Here is a 22,074-nt window from a genome sequence, read left to right on the forward strand (position 1 = left end):
GAGCTAAATTGACCAGTTTCCCTTACATAGCACAAAAAAAATAAAATAAACGAACATACAAATTAAACAATTTCAAACAGGGCCAACTGGTACAACCTTCACCGTGTCCCCGGTGACCCCTGCTACGGCCCTGCTCATGCCTGTTTCACACATACTCTGTCTGCAGTGCGTATGCAGTCCGTGTGCGTTACGTATGTGGTGCAGCACGGACTCGATGTGCTTTCACACAGGACGCGTTTGAAGTCTGCTACTCGGTACATAAACGATCGCTGCACTGCTGCAGACGCAATGCTCCTGGAATGCAACTGGAATCCGTTAACATGGGTGCGTAAAAAAATATGCAACGCATACGCACTGCAGACGGAGTATGTGTGAAACAGGCTTAAGGTTGTTTGCACCTTGTGCAATGTGGAATTAGTTTACAGCTTTTTTCAAGCACTTTGTGATGCATTTTGGAAACAGGAGATGAGCCCCTTTTCTAATGCACCACCTAGCTTGATAAAACCCTTCTCAAAGACTGACTGTTTGTCAATTTTATTTGGGTAGCACACATATTCTGAATATATATATATATATATATATATATATATAAAAATAAACAACAACAACTCTGTAACACAGCGGTTTACAACCGTGATGTCCACACGGTCCAGACTGTAAACCAGCAATATAAACTGGGTTTATAAAACAGGTCTGGGAAATGTATACAAAACAGCAGCTAGCGCTCTTTAGCCGCACCACACCAGCGAGATTAGACAATTGTAACTTTATGCTACCTGCGTTCATCCACACATCCATATAACAAACACACATTTAGACTATAATCGGCGGGTAAAGAAAAAGAAATTAAACAAGCGACTCGCCAGGGGAAAGCGACAAGAAAATATAAACCAACAAGACCTTTTCTGTCCACACAAGTCAATTAAGTCAAGCTTAAGTCATTTGTGGATTAATGCTTATTGGAGACGCGAACCGTTTCAAACGATTCCGTTCGATTTGAGGAACTGGTTCAAGAAGATCTGGTAACGTTGAATGATTCGTTCATGAACCGGATATCACAAACTGCTTTGTTTTGATCTCTCTCACAACAGACACGGAAGAGAAGACAATGCTGAATAAAGTCATAGTTTTTGCTATTTTTGGACCAAAATGTATTTTTGATGTTTCAAAATATTCCAACTGACCATCTGATATCACATGGACTACTTTGATGATGTTTTTCTTACCTTTCTGGACATGGACAGTAGACTGTACACACAGTTTCAATGGAGGGACTGAGAGCTCTCTGACTAAATCTAAAATATCTTAAACTGGTCTTACGGGTTTGGAAAAAATGAGGGTGAGTCATTAATGCATAATTATCATTTTTGGGTAAACTATCCGTTTAAGGATGAACATCACATTAAAAATAACTTTCAAACTCGGTAATACTTAAAGCATTGAAGTTTTGGGAAAAGTTGTGTGAAGCATTTAAAATCTCTCAAAAACATTAGACGATTTCTGCCACAAACTGTTCCTTAGTTTATTGTTAAATCTATGTTGAATGATGAAGATTCTGTGTTTACTGAACAATGTTTTTCCTGGTTTCCACATCAGTGGTGTTTGTTCTGATATCAGCTTTAACAGAATTCTTTGCTGAATTTGCCTCTAGCAAGATTTCACAGAGATGTTGATTCTGTGGTGAATTCACTTTCTTCACTGTATCTCCCAGCACTGTGTATAATGGTGTCTAGATCAGCTTGAGCAGATAAACAGTATGCACAGCTCGAAATACACAAATTATGCGTAAAATGTGTGGCAATTACGAAAATTTGCATTCTTTTGCGAAAATTTAGGAGTTTCCTAAATTATAAATTCGATAAATTCAGCGATCGCAAAATCGCGAAATACTGGAGGGGGTGTCTATGCTCTTCCCAATGGGGAACACGTCACAGAGTAAAAGAGTTTCAGTGGTTTGGACTACAAGGTCCAGAGTTCATAGTGCTTCAGAACGCGGAAGTGCCGTCGATCCGTCCAGAGCAAGTGCGGCTGTTGAAAATGCGGTAAAACATCGACAAAACACCAAATTCACACATGTAATTGATTTTATTTTAATTTTGTTTAATTGTTTAAAGTCAATAAGGTTCATCTCTGATATTTTCTGCTCGTGAATCCGTCCCGTTTGTTGTGTTGACGTTTTAGCTCATGCTGTCATGTTTTGGTTGTTTAAACATTTAGCTTAACGTTACACAATTTATAGTAAAAAAAACAAACAAAAAAAAAAACCGGAAAGTGTTAAAATAAAAAGGCGTTTATTGCAGTTTATTAACGAAAATTGACAAACAGCTTTGAAGCAGTTACTTAGGATAAAAACAACATAAAACGGTTCATTCACTGGTAGCATGCAATATATTTGCCAGTGTTTATCTCGTTTATTTTAGATATTTATATATCTATGTCTCTTTGTGTAGCGTTTTTGATGGGATCAATTGTAGTTTGTTATATATGATCCTACCCAGCTTTCAAAATATAAAAAGATGTTATTAAATCTTTATAGTACTTGATATAGTATAGTACATGTTCATTTCATGTGAGCAATGATTCTCAGATGATATGTTTATGATTTGTTATGATCTAGTTGAGTCACAGAGTTAAAAGAGTCTATTTCTCAGTATAAAGAATAACTGAACTGTGGTTCTGCAACAAAGGTGGTCTGTCTGTGTGTGTGTGTGTGTGTGTGTGTGTGTGTGTGTGTGTGGAGGACCATGTCGGCAAACACAGAGTTCATTCAGAAGAGCCATTTAACAGAGACAGCTAACAGCGTGTCAATCATGGAATTTAACCGTCTTCTCCTTTGAGATGTATTTCATGTGTGTGTGTGTGTGTGCAGGTGTCGGTGTGTGTGAGCAAGACATGGTGCCAGAACATGGGAATCAGCAGAAACGCTCGTCGCAGCCGTCTAATAGCGAGGGTGACGCGGACGGATCATTCGTGTTCGAGGCTAAAGAGGCCTGGAAGGATTTCCACAACTCCCTCAGACAGTTTTATGAGAACGGAGAGCTGTGTGACGTCACTCTGAAGGTATCTGACACCGTGAATATAGTCTCACAGCAGCTTCTTCTGTTTCTAAGTCTCTCCCTTTTGTTTCTCGCTCCAGGTTGGGAACAGACTGATACCATGTCACAAACTGGTTCTGGCCTGCGTGGTGCCGTACTTCCGCGCCATGTTCCTCTCAGATATGGCCGAGGCCAAACAGGACTTGATTGAGATACGAGATTTCGACGCCGATGCCATCCAGGACCTGGTGCTCTTTGCGTACTCCTCGCGCCTGACTCTGACGGTGGATAACGTCCAGCCGCTGCTGTACGCGGCGTGTATCCTGCAGGTGGAGCTGATCGCTCGGGCCTGCTGTGAATACATGAAAGCACACTTCCACCCCTCCAACTGTCTGGCCGTCCGCACCTTCGCAGAGAGTCACAACAGGGTGGACCTGATGGACATGGCTGACCGCTACGCATGCGAGCATTTCAGTGAAGTGGTGGAGTGTGAGGATTTCATCTGCGTCTCGCCGCAGCACCTCAAGACGCTGCTGGCCTCCAGTGACCTGAACATTCAGTCTGAGACTCAAGTGTACAACGCCGCCGTCAAATGGCTTAAAGCCAATCAGAAACACCATGATGTCTGGCTGGATCAGATCATGTCTCAGGTTGGCTGCTCAGGGCTGGGATGGGAAGTTTGTTGGGATTATTTTCACACCCACTTTTTAGTGTTATATTTAGAAAGAGCCTTTTTCCCAGGTAGGCTATGTTTACACATACGAAGAATTTGTTTTAGTGACAAGCTTCCACAGTTTTTGCAGAATGACAGTGACTAGAAAGATAATAGAAAGAATAAAAATGTAATTAGGATATAACAATGTACAATACATAAATGTATAAATAGTGTTGAGTTTAACACATTTACGGTCAAGTTAAGTGTTCACGAGATGGATTGTCTGAGTGAAGAGACTGTTCTTCTGTCCCGACCGGACCGCAGCGGTTCAGAGAAGTCTGAGGGGTCCAGAATGATTTTACCAGCCCTCTTACTGACTCTGAATGAGTGCAGTTCTTGTAAAGTAGGGAGGGTCTTGTAGCAAGTAAGAGAACATGACCTCTCATGTGAGGAAATATCCTGCTTGGTCCTAGACACCAAAACACATTGGCCATGAAGTCCTGGCTGGACCTGTGGAAACATGGTCAAGTTTTGAAGTACTCTGTCGGATCCAGCTTCAGCTTGTGGCCAGTGGTGGCGCTGTACAGATCCAACATCATATTTCAGAAACAGGCTTGGATTCTTTTTAAGCTAATGTTGTCAACAAATGTATTAAAAGTCTGTTCTGATGGGCTTTTCTCACACAGGTGCGTCTTCCTCTGCTGCCGGTGGATTTCCTCACAGTCACTGTTGCTAAAGAGGAGATGATCAAGGCTAATTTGAGCTGCAGAGACCTTCTGGATGAAGCAAGAAATTATCATTTACACCTGAGTAACAAGAGCGTTCCTGACTTTGAGTATTCGATCCGTACGACTCCCCGCAAGCACACCGCAGGTCAGGAGATACAGCCGTGATTGTTCCTGCTCTCTTGTGTTGTTCTGCTGTGTCTAACGGAGAACCCCGACAGGTGTGTTGTTCTGCGTCGGGGGACGAGGGGGATCCGGAGACCCGTTCCGCAGTATCGAGTGTTACTCCATCAGTAAAAACAGCTGGTTCTTCGGCCCTGAAATGAACAGCAGACGCAGACACGTGGGAGTGATTTCAGTAGCAGGTGACAAAGAGATATGAAAAGCTAATAAAACAACGATTTAAGGAGAATTACAGAGGGATTCAAAAACTCTTTGACTTTGACTTAACTAGTGTTTAAAAGTAGGGATGAACTGACACTACTTCCAGAACTAGGTTGATACTGAGAACCAGTACCTGTAATTTTACAAAATATTGGTTACCGAATCATAAAGAATATGTTTGTTGGCTTAGTTCATTTATCAAACAAATATTTTCTTCAGTTATTTTCACACTTAAGTATGCCCATCAAAGTGCATTTTACAAGTTTTTGTTACTTTCACTGTTAATTATTTTGCTCTATGGCACATCATCTTTAATTTGATAGCATTAGAGCTGCTTCACTGCAGCAGCTCAGTACTGTGATCACAAGACATATCGCTGTAATGATGCAGGCAACGATTTCTACATTCCAAAGTGAAGATATAATGCAAAACTTGCATGAAGCAAGTGAAAAGTGCAACACCGCACATGTGTTGGTGCAGAATGAGAGTGAAGCGCATTACACACAGACGGCTAGCTTCACTTTCACCAGTCAAAAAGCTTAGATTTGGAATGAGGATTGTTTATCACTGTTTTCTGCTTTAAAAAAAGCTAGATTTTGAGACTTTAATACTACGGTGTTGTTTAATTATTTTTTTACAGCGAATAAATAAGATCTCTTCTTTAAAAATGTTGTTTTAATCTATCAATTAATAAAGACAGAAATAGATATATAAGAGTTTTACAAATAATATAGAAAAGATATGGTATATTCATGTAGACTAAATTCAAGAAAATATCAGGGGGTTGATTTTTTGTCAATTGTGAACATCCCTAAACTAATTCTGTTTTTTATAAGTGTGAGTGCTATACTGGAACCTTCTGCTTACAATAAATGACTCGAACGTAAGAATAAAACTTCATATTTATCATTTTATAGGGAAAGTTTATGCTGTTGGAGGCCATGATGGCAACGAGCACCTCGGGAACATGGAGATGTTTGATCCACACACCAACAAGTGGATGATGAAAGCCTCCATGAACACTAAACGGTATGAGGAATACAAGCTTTCATTGACCTGCATTGTTCTGCTCTAATACTGTTCATAGTTTATAGCTGTTATTCATTGTTGTTTCATTAATATTTATAGTTATAATTTAATTCTCATGGGATTAAAGAGTTATGTCAATGCACCTGTCCAGCAAAATAAAGATATTGTACATATTGACTAGGTGTGGAACGGTTCTCCACACGCTGGGACCGCGCTTCAACTTAAATCTGACAAATTATCTGTAAAACCGTTTGCTTTAAATAACATGTAAAACAAACAGGATTCTGCTAATGGATGTCTGTTGATGGATGTGCATTCTGGCTTTTCACAGCAATGGGGGAAAAAAAGTGAGCAAACCATTAATTTACATTTATGCATTTAGCAGACGCTTTTATCCAAAGCAACTTACAGTGCATTCAGGCTATAAATGTTTTACTCGTTTGTGTTTCCTGGGAATCCACAACCCTTTGCGCTCTAAAGCGGTACTCTGCCACCTCCACACCGAATATGAGCTGGCATTTATGACATCATCACCCGGGTGGCCATAGCTCACGTGCGCAGGTGAGACCTGAACAGCACGTTGATATTTTTATGCTATCTCTTGTAAGCTTTTTATACTAAACTCTTGAAAGCTTTGCCAGTTTGAACATTTAAGAGCCATAGGACGCAAGCTTGTGCACACAGTGAGAAGATCTGTGCACAAACCAGTGTCTCAGAACGCGTGCAAATATTAAGTTCTCTCTGAAATGGACAAATTCATACAAAATTGTCAAAATGCCCATCTTGGTAAGTATCCTATATCATACATAGCCAGCTGAATGTACTGGATCAGTGCATTCTCTTAAAGTGACAGCACTCTCTTAATATTAATATTAATATTAATCAAACAGCAACAACAAAGAAATCACTCACTGTTCTTGACTGAATAGCTTTTGTAACTTTAATAAAGAATTTATATTTTATAGTCATATTTATTTGACAGTATAGTTCTTCCCTAAATATAGCACATACCAAACCGTGACTCTGAAAGCGTGACCTGAACCGAACCGTGTGAGTTGAACCGCTCCACCCCAGTATTGACACAGAAGACGGAGCTGAACATGCAGAGGGAGATATCGTCCTGTGTTTGTGTTGGGCAGGAGGGGGATCGCGCTGGCTGCTCTCGGCGGACCCATCTACGCTATCGGAGGTCTGGATGATAACTCCTGCTTCAGTGATGTGGAGCGCTATGACATCGAGTCGGACCGCTGGAGCGCCGTGGCTCCTATGAACACACCCAGAGGAGGCGTGGGATCTGTGGCGCTCGGGGTACAAAACCTCATCAGGAGTCACTTACACACCATTGTACACAAAATTAGGAAGTATGCATATGACAATAATGCTAAATGTTTGACTTACAAAGACAATAAGCCAGTTTCACTCATTATTGTGACAGCTGATGGATGTATTTGTGTGTAAGTGATCTGTAACGGTCCTGTTTCGAACAGTGTTGAGGGCATTATAGCCAATCACAGGAGTATACAGCTAAACCATATTACAGCTTATATGGCTAGTTAAAGGGTTAATTCACCCAATAATCAAAATTAAGTCATTAATAACTCACCCTCATGTCGTTCCAAACCCGTGAGACCTCCGTTCATCTTCTGAACACAGTTTAAGATATTTTAGATTTAGTCCGAGAGCTCTCAGTCCCTCCATTGAAGCTGTGTGTACGGTCTACTGTCCATGTCCAGAAAGGTAAGAAAAACATCATCAAAGTAGTCCATGTGACATCAGAGGGTCAGTTAGAATATTCTGAAGCATCGAAAATACATTTTGGTCCAAAAACGACGACTTTATTCAGCATTATCTTCTCTTCTGTGTCTGTGTGAGAGAGAGTTCAAAACAAAGCAGTTTGTGATATCCGTTTCGTGAACGAATCATTCGATGTAACTGGATCTTCTTGAACTAGTTCACCAAATCAAACTGAATAGTTTTAAACGGTTCGCGTCTCCAATACGCATTAATCCACAAATGACTTAAGCTGTTAACTTGTTTAATGTGGCTGACACTCGCTCTGAGTTCAAACAAACCAATATCCCGGAGTAATTCATTTACTCAAACAGTGACTGACTGAACTGCTGTGAAGAGAGAACTGAAGATGAACACCGAGCCGAGCCAGATAACGAACAACAGACTGACTCGTTCACGAGTCAAGAACCGTTTCTGTCAGACGCGTCCGATTCGAGAACCGAGGAGCTGATGATACTGTGATTCAGCGTGAAGCAGACCGACACACAGAGCGTCTGAACTGAACTGACTCTTTTGGTGATTGATTCTGAACTGATTCTGTGCTAGTGTTATTAGCGCGGGTAAACCGAAGGGTTGAATCAAGGGCAATCATCGAAAATGACGCCATTACGTCGAGCGCAAAAGAACCGGGATATTGGTTTGTTTTAACTCGGAGGGAGTGTCAGCCACATTAAAAAAGTTAACAGCTTAAGTCATTTGTGGATTAATGACATTACTTTGATGATGTCTTTCTTACCTTTCTGGACATGGACAGTAGACCGTACACACAGCTTCAATGGAGGGACTGAGAGCTCTCTGACTAAATCTGAAATAATCTCAAACTGTTTTCCGAAGTTAAGCGGAGGTCTTACTGGTTTGCTTCTATTGTTTTGACTTCTGTTCATGGGTTTGATTGTGTTGGTGTGGTGTGTTCACCAGGGCTATGTGTACGCGGTCGGGGGAAATGACGGTGTTGCGTCGCTGTCCAGCGTGGAGCGCTTCGATCCTCATCTGAACAAATGGACAGATGTGCGAGAGATGGGGCAGCGGCGCGCTGGAAACGGTGTCAGTGAACTCAACGGATGCCTCTACGTTGTTGGTAACAATCAGAATTTGTTCATCTTCATAATTTGAGATTGATGTGAAACCAGGCTCAGCTACGCTCTGCTGGAGGGAGATCTGTGAGCTTCATGTGATGTGTGTTTGTCTGAAGGTGGGTTTGATGATAATTCTCCGCTGAGCTCAGTGGAGCGCTTCGACCCCAGGACCAATCACTGGGAGTATGTGGCGGAGTTGACCACGCCCAGGGGCGGAGTCGGCGTTGCCACAGTGATGGGGCGTGTCTTTGCAGTGGGGGGCCACAATGGAAACATCTACCTGAATACGGTGGAGGCCTTCGAGCCCCGGATGAACAGGTGAGATATAAAGCTGAACATCTCTGCAGAAGATTGTGATTAAGTTCAGATGTAATTAGTTTGTGTGTGTGTCTGCACCAGATGGGAGCTGGTGGGCTCTGTGTCTCACTGTCGGGCCGGAGCTGGAGTCGCCGTCTGCTCCACTCACATCAGTCAGATTCGAGACGTCGGCCAGGGCTCCAGTAACGTCGCTGACTGTATGTAGCTACATCGTCAGAGTTTGACACACTACAACACTAACGCTTCAGCCTAATTACACACCAAACACCTGCTTTCAGCTGTAATGTGGCTCTGAATCTTCTGTGTACTACACCACAAGAAAACTTTGTGTTTTAGCTTGAATTTTGTTAGTGGAAAGTGTTTGTTTTTTTTAGCAGGGAGATCACATGATCACTGTTTGTGTTGTTTGTACTGATTTCTGCTGCCTGAACTGCTGAAAGTGATTTCTCTCTTCTACATAAGAAATCTTCTCATTCTTGTGTTTGAATGACAAAAGGACATTAGATATTTATTAATGCACAAACTTAAAAAAACCCTATTTTGTGACTTCAGGACACGAAGAACGATCAAAAAGAGATTGTTCTATAACCGAGTGTTTGTTTGCGTGAGGACAATCACAGTAATCAAGACAAAGTGAGAGATCCATGAGCAGAGTCATTTCTAACGTGACGCAATTATACTTCTGTTTTGAGCCATGTCTCATTTATGACTTCAGCAAGACTGTCTTAATGGAACCCTTCAGAGGATCTAGACTGGTTTTGGGTTTAGATTTGTGTTGAACCGTGTGGAGCAATGATGTGCTTCTGGTGTTGTTGTTTTTTCACTGCCAAACATGAACAGCAAGCTCAGAGATGCTTCTATATATTGCTGTTGTATATTACAGGTGTAAGGCTTTTCTGGCTTGAATTTGTGTTTAATGTTTCACATGATTTAGTTCAAAGTGGAAAAAAGATATGATTACATTTTAAAACAGATCCATTGTACATTGAGGGAATACAGATGGGTTAGTTCAAAATGACTTTGAATTCTGAATATAAAATATTTATTTTAATGTATCTTTTTCTTAGATTTGGTAAACAGTTCATATTGTTGCTTTTAGTTAGTGATTATTGGTTGGACTCCAGCGTGTCAATCTGATTATATTTGAGATCTGCTGTTGAAATGTTGAAATGTTTTATTATTCTGCTGTCACAGATGTTAACATGTTGCATTCGGTGATGTGAACCAACAATAAATATTCATATAGCGATTTATTTGAATGACTTTCAATGTTAGCTGCATTTCTGTACCTGCTGATTTAAAAGCAGTATATCTGAAAGATATTTCTCTCAAAGTTAATCTGTCTGAAGAATGACACTTTATAGCATATTTTCCCATGTGTACATTTTATTGTTTTGCTCAATATGTTTATTTATTCCCTTAATTTTTTCCTTTTGAGACCTTATTTTTAACCTTTGTAATGATTGAATAAAACAAAAACGCAAAGTGTCCTTTTCTGTTCTCTCTCTTTTTAAAACCCTGGCTTTGAAATAATTGGGTTAGTAATACATTTCATGAGATTTAGGGTTAGTCTGAAGTGATGTTAATATGAAGTGTGTGTATAAATTACAACAGTCTGCCTTAAAATAGAAAACCGATTATCCAACATCACTCCCTGTGTGCAGTTTAATGGATGCACGGAGTAATTTGTATTTTAGTTTTGTATTTGCTGCATTTTCATTGTTTACTGTCAATTTGGTAGATATAAAAAAGGTTAAAGTGTAACGCGAAGGTAAAAGTTTTATTCAAACTATATTTTCCTAAAATATGTGCTGTCACAAGGGTTTTGAAATGACCTCTTTGGACTTAGATATTTTAATTTTATAAAAAAAAATTAAAAAACATTGAACTGACACAATTTCTTTTTAGCTGAGCACAATGGGTCTGTGTTGTAGGGGTTTGGGTTTGTTGGATTCACACACTTCACTACAAGGCTGTACCCCGCCCCCACCTCGTTATATCAAAAAGTGCACTGATGATGTGACCGTCACCAAGACCATCACCACACGAGCAAACCAAAAGCTTCATGGGCTGCTAAAGACCAGAGATAAAGCATTCAGACCAGGAGATAAAGCAGCCCTCAAAACAACAAGACCTAATCTATCCTGTGGCATCCAAAATGCAAAACGGTCATATGGTCAAAACAATTATAATAATCGCAACCAATCTCTTCAGACAGCAGAGACACAAGAAGCCTGTGGCAAGCCGTTCAGACCATCACTGCATCAAAGCCCCCCCACAGACCTGTGATAGCGATACATAACTCTCACATGCACTCAACCACTGTTATTCACGGTTTGAAATGCAGAATGACACACCTGCACAAAAACTGCCCATACCTCCCAACAACCAGGTGCCCTGTCTGTCTGTCTCCAGCCGATGTAAGGAAGACCTTATCTGGGATTAACCCACGCAAGGCTGCAGGTCCAGACAACATGCCTGGCCGTGTACTGAGAGACTGTGCTGAACAGCTGACAGATGTCCTAACAGATATCTTCAACACCTCGCTGAGCAAGGCAGTCACCAAATAAATCACCTTTGTCCTGTCTAAACGACCACCATCCCATAGCACTTAGTCTAATCATGATGAAGTGCTTTGAGAGTTTGTTACAGTGCTACAGACGATGCAGTTTCTTTCACCCTCCACCTGGCTCTTACCCACCTAGAGACTCTTATGTTAGAATGCTGTTCATTGACTTCAGCTCAGCATTCAACACAATAATCCCACAACAGCTCAGTTGAAAAAAAAAATAGAAAAACAAACTGAACATAGAAAGACACTTACATTGATTGAGCTTGAAACATAAATGTTTATCAATCTGGACTCTACAGTGTTGAAGGAGAACCAAGCAGACAGCCATGCTTCCTCATAACCAAACAACATAACTTACTGCTTCACCTGGCTCAAAATAAGGAGAGTGCGCCACTTATAGCCCCCAGAGAATGGTAGTGGAACTACACCCTGCCAAAATCCATAGTAGCAGTTTAAATATACATTTTTAGCCATAAGTGCAAGACATCCTCACGCGGTATTCATGTGTGCATGCATACATTTCTTATGTTAATAATGTTAATTAAAAAGAACAGTAGAAAAAGCATTCACAAGTAACGTTGAGTCACCTTTATTTATATAGTGCTTTAAACAAAATACATTGTGTCAAAGCAGCTGAACAACATTCATTAGGAAAACAGTGTGTCAATAATGCAAAATGATAGTTAAAGGCAGTTCATCATTGAATTCAGTGATGTCATCTCTGTTCAGTTAAATAGTGTCTGTGCATTTATTTGCAATGAAGTCAATGATATTGCTGTAGATGAAGTGACCCCAACTAAGTAAGCCAGAGGCGACAGCGGCAAGGAACCGAAACTCCATCGGTGACAGAATGGAGAAAAAAACCTTGGAAGAAACCAGGCTCAGTTGGGGGTCAGTTCTCCTCTGACCAGACGAAACCAGTAGTTCAATTCCAGACTGCAGCAAAGTCAGATTGTGCAGAAGAATCATCTGTTTCCTGTGGTCTTGTCCTGGTGCTCCTCTGAGACAAGGTCTTTACAGGGGATCTGTATCTGGGCTCTAGTTGTCCTGGTCTCCGCTGTCTTTCAGGGATGTAGAGGTCCTTTCTAGGTGCTGATCCACCATCTGGTCTGGATACGTACTGGATTAAAACTGCAGGAGTGTGTCTGCCTCCCAAACAATGTTATGTAGGTTATTCCAGAGTTTAGGAGCCAAATAGGAAAAGGATCTGCCGCCCGCAGTTGATTTTGATATTCTAGGTATTATCAAATTGCCTGAGTTTTGAGAACGTAGCGGACGTAGAGGAGTATAATGTAAAAGGAGCTCATTCAAATACTGAGGTGCTAAACCATTCAGGGCTTTATAAGTAATAAGCAATATTTTAAAATCTATACGATGTTTGATAGGGAGCCAGTGCAGTGTGGACAGGACCGGGATAATATGGTCATACTTCCTGGTTCTAGTAAGAACTCTTGCTGCTGCATTTTGGACTAGCTGTAGTTTGTTTACCAAGCGTGCAGAACAACCACCCAATAAAGCATTACAATAATCTAACCTTGAGGTCATAAATGCATGGATTAACATTTCTGCATTTGACATTGAGAGCATAGGCCGTAATTTAGATATATTTTTGAGATGGAAAAATTTAATCTATAATTAACTAGTCCTTTTGGGTCAAGTTGTGTTTTTTTAATGAAAGGCTTAACAGCCAGTTTGAAGTTTTTAGAGAATGACAATGGCTACGTTTACATGCACCCAAATAATCCATTTGTAATCAGATTGACGGCTCAGTCGGATTGAAAACGTTCATATAAACACTTTAATCGATCCGATTGAGCTCGATCCAAATGAAATTTCAATCAGATTGAAGGGGGTGGTTTATTCCTTTTCTAATACGATTGAGCGTGCATTTAAACACTCGATCGGATTCAACCATGAAACTGAAAGGACTACGCATGTGCAGTGACGCAGAAATAACATAATGACGTATGATGCACGGAACTAGCTGCTCTTCCTTTTGAATAAAGTGTTGTATAAATGAGTATCCTGATATTATAAAACTCATTTCACTTGGCAACTGTGAAGTGGAGCAGGACAGAATTGTTTTGGACGCTCATCCACAGGCAACCTGTTTTGGGCACGGGGAGGGGATTTCGTATGATAAATATGAGCAACATAGTACAGCGGTTTACATGTTTATTTATCTATAAAGGTGTATATGATAATTAGTCTATTATCAGATTAGTCTATTCACATATTTGTTAAAGGGGGGGTGAAATGCTCGTTTTCACTCAATATCCTGTTAATCTTGAGTACCTATAGAGTAGTACTGCATCCTTCATAACTCCAAAAAGTCTTTAGTTTTATTATATTCATAAGAGAAAGATAGTCTGTACCGATTTTTCCCAGAAAAACACGACCGCCTAGAGGCATGGCGTGTGGGCGGAGCTAAAGAATCACGAGCGCCAGTAGGCTTTTGCGTTGAGAGCGTCTGGAAGCTGTGACATTACCGTGAGGGAAAAACCATCATCCAAAACAAACCATGGCTAACAGTCAGATTCAGCCTTTTATTTATGATCCAGAATCAGATCCCGAGGCTGAAACTGAACGAGAGCAGCAGCAGCAACGACTCGCTCCGAGCGGGGCTCGAACCCGGGTCTCCGGCATGGGAGGGGATGCACTAACAAGGAGGCAGAGATATTTAAGCAGTTTTACTCACCGCCTGTGGTCCCAACACACGATCGTGACCCTTTTTCATTGGGACTGCATTATCCTTAAGAAATAAACGATATGCAAATCCGTCGTCAAACTGGGCCTTGTTTGTAAAACAAGCATCTTCAAAATGCAGGGAACAAACACAAACACTTGCACAACTCCGTTGATGCTCTGTAAAAATAAACTCCATCCACTGGTCCCTTAATGCTGTTTTTTTTTTTTTTGGTAATCTGTGCAGGGTTGTCTTGCCCTGGCAACCAAAAACACACTTCTTTTGTGACATCTCGGACGCTCTCGCTCTGATCAGTGAATGTCTGTTGTGCTCTCAGTCATAGACATATAAATAGCTAGACGCCTCATTGGCCGCTCGACCGCACGTCAACGTCGCCGCCATATTGGAGCGGGCAACTCTCATATCTCTCACATCAGGACCATAGACCGTAAAAGATCAGTGCCCGGTTGCATGAAACTCCTTAAGTGAGGGTTTCCCTGAGGGAGAAAAAATCCCTAAGGTAAGGGATTTCATTAAGAGCATTGCAAGAAACCTCTTAACTGTCACCCTTACCTAAGTGTTATACTAAGAGTTTCACAGTAGTTTCTGACAACATACGGCAAAGATCGCCGCTGTTGCTACAGTTACTACCTCTAACAGTTAACAGAACACAACGAACCACAAAGCCAAACCCTTGCTAAAATCACACTTTTATTAATATATTTTTGCTATGGAGAGTACAAACATAACAAAAACAAAAAAAAAACGTAAACCAAACTGGACAGAGAACGAAAAGGCAATTATTGTTTTCGTAAGTGGTTATAATGCTGTGTTCACACCAAACGCGAATAGAGCGTCAAATTCGCGTCTACCGCGCCTAGTTTGCCGCTTGACCATTTTGAGATCATTCGCGCGTGAAATTAACTTCACAACAGACGCGAATTCGCGTCATGGGGGGGCTTCTGCCAGCTGAGTTCAAGCAGCATTTTCAACCGCCATTTTTATTCGGATAATTTTCAAAATATTACTGTTACTGTGTCATGAAATGCAGTTTTAAAAGTATTTCAGGCGAGAATGTAGTTGTTTTAAACTCAAATATGCGGTTTATTTATAATGACAGGGTCTATTTTAAAAAATGTGTTTCGCCGATCTCGGAGATGAGCTCCATGCGACCAGCGGGAGCTCCGTCATCATGTATCCGCCGAGAGCAGCCTCGGCTCGGCTAGACCTTCTGACATTTGCCGCTGGCTCTGATGTCTCTTTAGTGGTTCAAGATAAAATATAATTCGTTTGGGGTAAAATGAAACGTTTCTTATCAATTGGCCTTTATTCAAATTATCTATTAATATGTTTTTTTATATACATATATGTCCTTTTTATTCCTGTCTCTATAGAAATATGAACTTTTGTCATATAGCTCCGGTTGACTGCTCACTGACAACATCAGTCGTTCCTCCTTGTTGAATGAGTGGAGAAGGGTATTCCTGCACAACCGGAGGCTGCAGGAACATTCTGTTGAATTAGTGACTCCTAGCAGGCTCCTGATTGGTTTCCGCGCCGCACTTAACGCCCCATTCGCGCCGCGAGACCTCCAGACGCGCGTAAACGCGCCTTTGCATTGACTTAACATTGAAATCATTCGCGCCAGACGCTCTATTCGCGTTTGGTGTGAACACAGCATAATAATAATATAGTCCTTTTCAGCCTTTCATCAACCATTCATCGCCTCCAAGGGATTACGATCATTAAAAACACGCCTTGGCATTTCCTCCTCTTCAATTAACACTAAATCAGCAATAGTATTTTGAGTTTAAGTTGACTTAAGGGAGCTGTTTTGGTCCCTTAAATGTATTAAGGTAAAATGGTCACTAAGGACTTTGTAGCAACACTCAAGGGAACTAGGGGTGTAACGATACGCGTATTCGTATTGAACCGTTCGGTACGACGCTTTCGGTTCGGTACGCGGTACGCATTATGTATACCGAACGGTTCGTTGGAGTATTTAATTATATTTGAAAAAAAAAAAAAAAAAAAAAAGAGAGAGAGAAATATAATGATATGCGTTCAACAAGGTAGCCCAATAACCCAAACAACGTAACAGGCAACGCCCCTGACACTCCCGAAGAAGAAAAAACACCATCTTATATGTTTATGTTAGGCTACTCAGCAGGCGCTCGCTCACTCAGTACGCGCTGAAGGCTCGTTGCAAAATAGCCAATGCGTTTAACAGACTAGAAATGAGAAGATCCTCCAATAACCAACAGGTCTGGTGTTTGGGTGCACTTTGGATTCCCTTTAAGCTATAATGGTGATGGCAAGAGAGTGGTGGATAAAAAAACAACGGTATGTCGCATCTGCAACATGACAGGGTACACTTATATTTCTGGTCTGTTAAATGCATTCGACATTTTGCAACGAGCCTTCAGCGCGTGCTGAGTGAGCGAGCGCCTTAGGGGCCGTTCACATATCGCTCCTAAAAACGTGTGGAAAACGCTAAGCGCGTCTTTCTCCTCCTTTCCAAAGCGCTCGGGCAGAAGCGCTCATGGGGCGTCTGTCTTTGCTAAGCAACAATGACGTGCTCTCTCCATGAGACGCGGAAATTTCAGCGAAGGATAAATGGATTTGCAGCTCTAAAAATCGCTTGCAGTAGCTCTGCTACTAAATTTATTTCAAAATTGCAATCCATATACAACTATGATCAGCTGATCCTTCATCTTGGCTGAGCTCTCAACGTTGTTACGGGAAAGGATGAAGCTGATTGGTTGGTTCTTGTCACATGACCCGCGGTGCGCTTGCGGCATTCTGAAAAGTTGAGATGTTTTTACATTTTGCTGTATCTAAAACGTATCGAACCGAACCGAACCGAACCGTGACATCAGTGTATCGTATCGAACCGAACCGTGAATTTTGTGAACCGTTACACCCTAAAGGGAACACTTAGATAATTAAGGGGAAAAACTTAATAACAGCCTTAAGTTCCTTAAGGAAACCCTTAGGGTCTTTTTCTTGCAACCCAAGTTTCACTAAGGGTACCCTTAACCTTATATCTAAGGGATTTCTTAGCTTAAGGAGTTTCATGCAACCGGGCACAGGACAGAAGAAAACATACCTGACTCATCGACAGATTGGACACCTACAAACCGTCACACGATAATAGAAACAGACTCCGAAGTGCTGATCTGAATCAACCGAGTCGCGAACAGACTCCGAAGTGCCGATCTGAATCAACAGAGTCGCTAACAGACTCCGAAGTGCCGATCTGAATAAACCGAGTCACGAACAGACTCCGAAGTGCCGATCTGAATCAACCGAGTCGCGAACAGACTCCGAAGTGCCGATCTGAATCAACCGAGTCGCGAACAGGCTCCGAAGTGCCGATCTGAATCAACCGAGTCGCGAACAGGCTCCGAAGTGCCGATCTGAATCAACCGAGTCGCGAACAGGCTCCGAAGTGCCGATCTGAATAAACCGAGTCGCGAACAGACTCCGAAGTGCCGATCTGAATCAACCGAGTCGCGAACAGACTCCGAAGTGCCGATCTGAATCAACCGAGTCGCGAACAGACTCCGAAGTGCCGATCTGAATAAACCGAGTCGCGAACAGACTCCGAAGTGCCGATCTGAATCAACCGAGTCGCGAACAGGCTCCGAAGTGCCGATCTGAAAAAACCGAGTCGCGAACAGACTCCGAAGTGCCGATCTGAATGAACCGAGTCGCGAACAGGCTCCGAAGTGCCGATCTGAATCAACCGAGTCGCGAACAGACTCCGAAGTGCCGATCTGAATCAACCGAGTCGCGAACAGACTCCGAAGTGCCGATCTGAATCAACCGAGTCGCGAACAGACTCCGAAGTGCCGATCTGAATCAACCGAGTCGCGAACAGACTCCAAAGTGCCGATCGGAATCAACCGAGTCGCGAACAGACTCCGAAGTGCCGATCTGAATCAACCGAGTCGCGAACAGACTCCGAAGTGCCGATCTGAATCAACCGAGTCGCGAACAGACTCCGAAGTGCCGATCTGAATCAACCGAGTCGCGAACAGGCTCCGAAGTGCCGATCTGAAAAAACCGAGTCGCGAACAGACTCCGAAGTGCCGATCTGAATGAACCGAGTCGCGAACAGGCTCCGAAGTGCCGATCTGAATCAACCGAATCGCGAACAGACTCCGAAGTGCCGATCTGAATAAACCGAGTCGCGAACAGACTCCGAAGTGCCGATCTGAATCAACCGAGTCGCGAACAGACTCCGAAGTGCCGATCTGAATCAACCGAGTCGCGAACAGACTCCGAAGTGCCGATCTGAATCAACCGAGTCGCGAACAGACTCCGAAGTGCCGATCTGAATCAACCGAGTCGCGAACAGACTCCGAAGTGCCGATCTGAATCAACCGAGTCGCGAACAGACTCCGAAGTGCCGATCTGAATAAACCGAGTCGCAAACAGGCTCCGAAGTGCCGCCCAACATACATGGAAAAACAAACCACTGTTTCAAAATGTGTGTTTTCTGCATGAGTGTGTTTAATGTGCATTATAAAACAAAATGTCAAGCATCGTCAAGTATTTAACATTATTTGACTCATTAATTGAATAAAATAGAAAATCTTGAGGGAAGCGGCGGGGAATTAATGTTTATTAGTCAGGTTTTGTCTTCACAAATAAACCACTCTATTCCCAGAGAAAGGCAGAACTGAAAACTTAAATAAAATGTGTTTCTTGAGCTGAGATTGATTCAGAGGATGTTCTATTATATATATATATATATATATATATATATATATATATATATGTGTGTGTGTGTGTGTGTGTGTGTGTGTGTGTGCGAGTACATGTATATATTATACTTAGGGAGCTCATTAATTAAACACAATTTGGAACTCATGTCCACAATATTTTTGTGTGTTGTGTCATTAGTTGTGTCTTAATTTGATTAATAATTAGTATTTTAAAATTACATTTCATTTTTTTTTTTTTGCTCTTTATTTTACTATTAATTTATTAATTTTATCTATTCTGTATTATTCCACCCTTTATATTACATATTCTTCTTGCTATTATTAACCTATTGTTGTTCAGTTATTTATTATGATATTATTCATATTATACATAGAATTTAATAAATCTATTATATCTCATATGTTATTGTACCGTTGTACTCGCTTTTCATATTATTCACTTTACTTTAAGTTGTACTACATATACTTTTTAATATAACATATCACTTTTACTATATTTCTACTGTGCTCTGTATCAGTGGATATTTTCATTTTCACTGGATCCATAGCCTCATCAGTTACATGTGTTATTATTTGTTGTATTCTTCTGTAGGCTAAAGTGCTATCAAAATGAAAATCAGACTTCAAGTGTGTGATTTGTATTTACTTGTTTTATTAAATTTTCTCAACGATAGTAAATTATTAGTGTTTAAATATGTATTATTTAGGTTTTATTCCAGTACTTCAAAGGGAATGGCTGTGTTCTGACCTGAGACACAAGAAAGAGAGAAAAAAAAGAAAGAAAAATGTTGCGATTGAACACAGAGAAAGCAATAAAACAACTACATATCATGTAATGTACATTCAAATTACATTACATGAATAAGTCACAGTTATACTAAATTAGCAGATTTGTAAACCGAAAAAAATCAACGAAATCATCAAGTGAGATAAATGTGAGCTTTCAATTAATCATTTTCCAAACCTTACTAAACAAATGGAGGCAAAGTTTTTTTTAACTGTTTTTTAACCTCTGAAATTGGTTGGTAAGTGAGAACGTTATGGTGTTTTTATTCAGTGAAAACCGCATCTCCCCCGTTTACTTTCATTTGTTTTAAGGCAGTCTTGCCCTCACTAACATGGCGGACGCGTTGACGTATCGCTGCAACGGCTCAAAGCGGCCAATGAGGCGTCTAGGTATTTATACGTCTATGCTCTCAGTGCTCTGCTATACGGGAGCGCGCGCTCTTCCGGTAACGTGCTGTAGGACCCATATAAGGAAATTCCGCTCCATCTAACGTCACACAGAGCCATACTCGAAAAAAACTTTCTGAAACTTGTGACAAACCGGAAGGAGTATTTTGGGAACAAAAATACTCCTTCAAACATACAACTTAATTTTTGAAACTTTGTCCATGTTTAGCATGGGAATCCAACTCTTTAACAGTGTAAAAAACTCAGTATGCATCAAATAGCATTTCACCCCCCCTTTAAAACAAATAAAGAGACCACATAGGAGAGTGGTTATTATGTGTAGTCAGTGAGAATGTCACTTTCACTTTTCGAGCAGTGTGCGCATGTCTGAAAAAATCTATTCCGATTTGAAGCTTGTGCCATATAAAACCTAAATATAAATGTGATGTAGCAGCTGCCCAGAAGATGTTCCTCTATGTCCAGAAACACCCTCTCAAAAACATCTGGATAAAACCAGACCTCTGTCTGTCTTTCTGAACCTCGCGCAGACATATTCTTTTGGTATAATATGACATAAACATTTGTAAGAAAATATGCAAGACACAGAAATTTACAATATAGCTTGCACTGGAACAAAATAAATACTTTATTTGTCACTGTAGTGGGACAAAAGTAACAGCTGTTACCGACGGTAACTCCTGACATTTAAACTCGATTTAATTTTATACTGAAAAAGTCGTAAGTCGTAGGCTACTTTTTGGCATGATCATGATTGCATGATCTTCATTAACAATTATAATGTACCCGCAATGGCAAAAACAAATCTGCTTCACAGCCTGTGGTCTTAAGTGGCTTGGAAATACCACAAAGCCCCCTAAAACGGTTTGAGTGCCAGATAAACTTTGCGAATGACATGACATACAGCACTTTAACTCAAGTTTTCTGCATCTCCGACAGTGTAAAGAAAAGTGCCACTCGAAAAGAATCACAAAGCTATACAAACTGTTTGTGCAGTTGTTAAAGCACAATGACGAGTCGAACATTTAATGCGTGTCTCCAACAAGTTGATAATGTAGATTACACCCCCCCGAGAAAAACGAGATCTCTCAATCAGTAGATCATCGCGCTGCGCTAAACGATCCGGTCGATCCCGCAAACCGCGATTATATCGAAAAGCTCTTCGAGTTACTCTGGCACCTTCAGCTAAAAACGGACAAGCCTCGACTTCTCGTATCACTTCCGCTTATAAAGCCGGGATCTAATCCTGTTAAGATGAAATAAGCCTGTTCGCGAGCACCTGTTGCTATGACAACAAGTCTAGGATGAGCTTCGAAGAACCAAACAATCAAAGATCAGACCAAACCCTGAACCCTCAGATCCAGACTCGAAGAACGGCCTCGTGATGCTGCCGTACATTTAACAAAGCCATTCCTTATTGCAGTGGGTGAAAGCGACCGTTTTAATCATCCAGACAGGCAAAAAATATTTAAAGAGATTCATTATCCCACGGTGATTTTATTTATTATACAGTATAATGTAAAAAAATGATGTTTATATTTTCATGTCTGGTCAATAAACTGTTTGTTATACATCACCTCCAAGATGCCAAAAACAAATGAGAGCAAATAATAAAGGATAAAGATTTTATTCAATTCATATTCAAATGCATCCTGAGAAAACAGATCTTCAGTTCTTAGTAATAATGTTAATTGAACTCAGTCACACAAAAAAAGTAATAAGGCACGAAAAGAAGTTTTACCAAACACGTGACAAAGTCACTTTCAGACATCTGCTGATTCAAATCAGTTTGATAAATTTGTAGAAAACCAACCCAAACTCCCACATCATAGGTCCTAAAAGAAATACAAATGATTTAATTATATTCCATTTCGACAGA

The 22,074-nt window shown here is 41.0% G+C and overlaps 1 protein-coding gene across 3 annotated transcripts; it reads left to right on the plus strand.

Moving 5' to 3' along the window:
* Nucleotides 1–1,957: 1,957 nt before the first annotated feature.
* LOC113086217 (kelch-like protein 8) lies at nt 1,958–10,417 on the plus strand. 3 transcript variants are annotated; one of them, XR_003284694.1, is made up of 11 exons: nt 1,971–2,075; nt 2,870–3,060; nt 3,137–3,685; nt 4,377–4,563; nt 4,637–4,780; nt 5,717–5,828; nt 6,968–7,136; nt 8,538–8,697; nt 8,812–9,013; nt 9,095–9,452; nt 9,566–10,417. XR_003284694.1 is itself a non-coding variant. In XM_026255369.1 (10 exons), the coding sequence occupies exons 2-10, from the start codon at nt 2,893–2,895 to the stop codon at nt 9,216–9,218; spliced, it is 1,815 nt and encodes a 604-aa protein (XP_026111154.1). In that variant the 5' UTR covers nt 1,958–2,042; nt 2,870–2,892; the 3' UTR covers nt 9,219–10,417. The 3 variants fall into 3 exon arrangements, 2 of the variants coding, with proteins under 2 accessions (XP_026111154.1, XP_026111153.1); XM_026255369.1 differs by having other exon boundaries at nt 1,958–2,042; nt 9,095–10,417; XM_026255368.1 differs by having other exon boundaries at nt 9,095–10,417.
* Nucleotides 10,418–22,074: the final 11,657 nt, after the last annotated feature.

Source organism: Carassius auratus, unplaced genomic scaffold (genome assembly GCF_003368295.1).
Source record: "Carassius auratus strain Wakin unplaced genomic scaffold, ASM336829v1 scaf_tig00042958, whole genome shotgun sequence".
Classification (NCBI taxonomy): Eukaryota; Metazoa; Chordata; class Actinopteri; order Cypriniformes; family Cyprinidae; genus Carassius; species Carassius auratus.

What these genes read in the sequence shown, in the direction of transcription:
- LOC113086217 (XM_026255369.1), top strand. Translation starts at nt 2,893, where the DNA reads ATGGTGCCAGAACATGGGAATCAGCAGAAACGCTCGTCGCAGCCGTCT. An exon ending in TCCCCGCAAGCACACCGCAG is followed by an intron (nt 4,564 to 4,636) that starts GTCAGGAGATAC and finishes GAACCCCGACAG; the next exon opens with GTGTGTTGTTCTGCGTCGGG. An exon ending in CGGATGCCTCTACGTTGTTG is followed by an intron (nt 8,698 to 8,811) that starts GTAACAATCAGA and finishes GTTTGTCTGAAG; the next exon opens with GTGGGTTTGATGATAATTCT.